Source organism: Austrofundulus limnaeus, unplaced genomic scaffold (genome assembly GCF_001266775.1).
Source record: "Austrofundulus limnaeus strain Quisiro unplaced genomic scaffold, Austrofundulus_limnaeus-1.0 Scaffold3, whole genome shotgun sequence".
NCBI lineage: Eukaryota > Metazoa > Chordata > Actinopteri > Cyprinodontiformes > Rivulidae > Austrofundulus > Austrofundulus limnaeus.
In genome coordinates, this window is record NW_013952405.1 from 446,040 (window position 1) to 448,816 (window position 2,777).

A 2,777-nucleotide genomic window follows, 5' to 3' on the forward strand; every position below is an offset into this window, starting at 1 on the left:
ATAGATAGATAGATAGATAGATAGATAGATAGATAGATAGATAGATAGATAGATAGATAGATAGATAGATAGATAGATAGATAGATAGATAGATAAACAATTGGAAAACAAAAAAACCCCACTCCTAACAGGTGCTTTGAGAGCATTGCTCAACTTTCCCAATATTTTGATCCTCTGTCCCAGCTTTTTGATACATGTGGCAGCATCAAATTCAAAACGAGTGAATATTTGAAAAAAAAAAAAAAAGCCAATAAAATTTATCCATTTGTTTTTATCCAATTGTTGCACACATTTTACGTCTGATTTTTGTTGTTGTTATAAAAAAAATTTAAATCTTTGAGTATTTTTTATTGTTTTTCTCTATTATCTACATTTGTTTTGAAAAGACCGGGACCTTGGGTACAGAATTTCACTCCACCACATGTATGTGTGTTGCGAATGACAACAAAACTTCCTTGAATCCTTGAAGATTAAATATCTTGTCTCTGTAGTGGATTCAGTTGAATATAGGTTGAAAATGATTTGCAAATCATCATATTTTGTTTTTGTTCATATTTTACACAAAGTCCCAACTTCATCGCACTTGAGGTTGTATAGATGCTACATACTCTCCTAAAGGTGTAGTCTGGTTATTTTTGAAATCATCATCAAATACTTGTAACATCAACTGAAAAAGACAAATTCTAAAAAAAAAAAGAGGCAAAACTCTTCATCCATTTCTATCCAAATGAGAGCCTATTTGAATAGTTTTTTCAGAAAATTGATTTAACACGATTTTGAGAGGCAAAGGCAACCAGAAAAAAGCTTTGAAAACAGTATGTCATGTATTTTACAACTAATTTCTTCTCCTTGTGTTGATACGTGGCTCAGTTGCGTTTGGATCCTGGTACGACCACGTGAACGGTTGGTGGAAGAAGAAACAGACCTATCCAAACCTCCATTACATGTTCTATGAAGATTTGATAGAGGTAACTGGTTGTTTTCCTTCTAAAGTTCTTCTCTGGTTGGCCACAGCTTGAAAAAAAAAAAATCAAGTTTTATACTGCCTTTCCAGAACACTGGACGAGAAATAGACAAACTCTGCAGTTTTCTGGGTTTGTCTCCTTCGGCTGAGCTTAAAGAAAAAGTTTTAAGTGGAGTGCAGTTTGATAACATGAAGAAGAACCAGATGGCCAACTACTCCACTCTCCCAGTCATGGATTTCAAGATTTCTCCCTTCATGAGGAAAGGTTTGTTCAAGGCTGATATGATGCCAGGGAAGAAATGGATTCTCAAAGAGCAGAAATGATTAACTTTTCTGTGTTTCTCCAGGGAAAGTCAGTGATTGGAAGAATCACTTCACTGTGGCCCAAAATGAAGCATTCGATGAAGACTACAAGACAAAGATAGACCCCACTCTGCTGTTCCGCGATGAAATTTAAACTGTTTATGTTTGAAACTGAGTCCATGATTGAACTCGTCGTAACCCTGACAGAAATTTAAATATTGTAATCGCAGTGGCTGCTAAATTCATGGCAGAATTTTTTTTGTCAAATGTGAAAATAGACATGCTGTGAGGCTGCACAGTGTCAGCCAAAGGCCTCGCCCAGATCCATCTGCTAAACCTGTTCAGCTACATCAATGATTCAGACAAAGCAATGTTGTTTTTGTGTCAAGAGCTAAATGAGATGAAATAAGGTCAACAAATCAGCTCTGTATGATGGATTAAAAGCTCTGTGTTAAACAGGAGGTGGTTTTTGATTTTACATACACATCAGCTGTTAATGATGTAAAAAAACGTCATTGCACTAATAGTTTATCCCTAATTAAAGGCCACACCTCCTCCCATTGGCAAATAATTAAAATAAGAGTCTTCTCCCCTCATCATCACTTCTAGTCATTGGCTCAGGTAGAAGTCAGGTCATTGGCTGGTTGACTCAAAAGGCACCAGAATTTGTTCATGTTTTACCCAATAAATATTAAGACTTGTCATGTTTGAGTATTTGTCACAACTTGGGAATGTGTGTACTTAAAATCTATTTTTGTATTCGGTATCCAGTGATGTAATTACAAAAAAGAAATAGCACTGTACTCACAATGAGCTGTATTTGTATGTTTTATTGTTTTGTATTTGCAATAAAATATAGATTTTTTAACTGTTTAAAATGTTGCTTCTTGAAAAAAGAAATGTGCGTGACTACAAAACAAACAAAAAAGTATATAAAGTAAGTCATACTGACGTGCTTTTACTGCATAGTTTCTTGCTCCACCACCCCTTATTCAAATGGTTTAATTACTTCCTCATCATGTCATCGGGTTGTGCGGGAGCCATTCATTAGAGTTAGTTGAGTCGGGGACAACTATTTGAAACATGCAGGGGAGAAGTCCCTGCCTGACGATGACGTCATTACTTGAAGCTGCTGCTGCATAAAGTCGTTCTGCAAGCTTTGAAGTCAATGGTTTTGCAAAACAGATCTGTCAAACAAATGAAAAACAAATAAATAAATCAAATAAATCACAAAAAACATGTTGTGAAGCATTGAAGAGATGGGTTTGTGTACAACTGGTAGATGTGTGCATGTGTGGATATTCAGTAAAGTCCTACAAGTGGAAAAAAAGAGTGAGATTACTTTAACTTCTGCATCCTGCAGGTATTTTAAAAAATGTGGAGGTCAAAGTTCAAGAAGAAATGAGGTGTGGCTGGACACAAACTGGACTTCCAAGTTTTGGAGTTTGGTGCAGAAAGAGGAGAGGGTTTGAGGAACCAGGCAGGATTTAACACCAACATGTCCCAGGAT

At 36.0% G+C, this 2,777-nt stretch overlaps 1 protein-coding gene across 1 annotated transcript in view; it reads left to right on the top strand.

Moving 5' to 3' along the window:
- LOC106522878 (cytosolic sulfotransferase 3) overlaps nucleotides 1-1,969 on the top strand; it is a 17,198-nt gene extending 15,229 nt beyond the window's left edge. The window contains exons 6-8 of the mRNA XM_014016106.1: nucleotides 871-968; nucleotides 1,055-1,229; nucleotides 1,312-1,969. Coding sequence (XP_013871560.1) covers nucleotides 871-968; nucleotides 1,055-1,229; nucleotides 1,312-1,421 — 383 coding nt within the window. The 3' untranslated portion in view covers nucleotides 1,422-1,969. The remainder of the gene's footprint in view (nucleotides 1-870; nucleotides 969-1,054; nucleotides 1,230-1,311) is intronic.
- The last annotated feature ends 808 nt before the right edge of the window (nucleotides 1,970-2,777 follow it).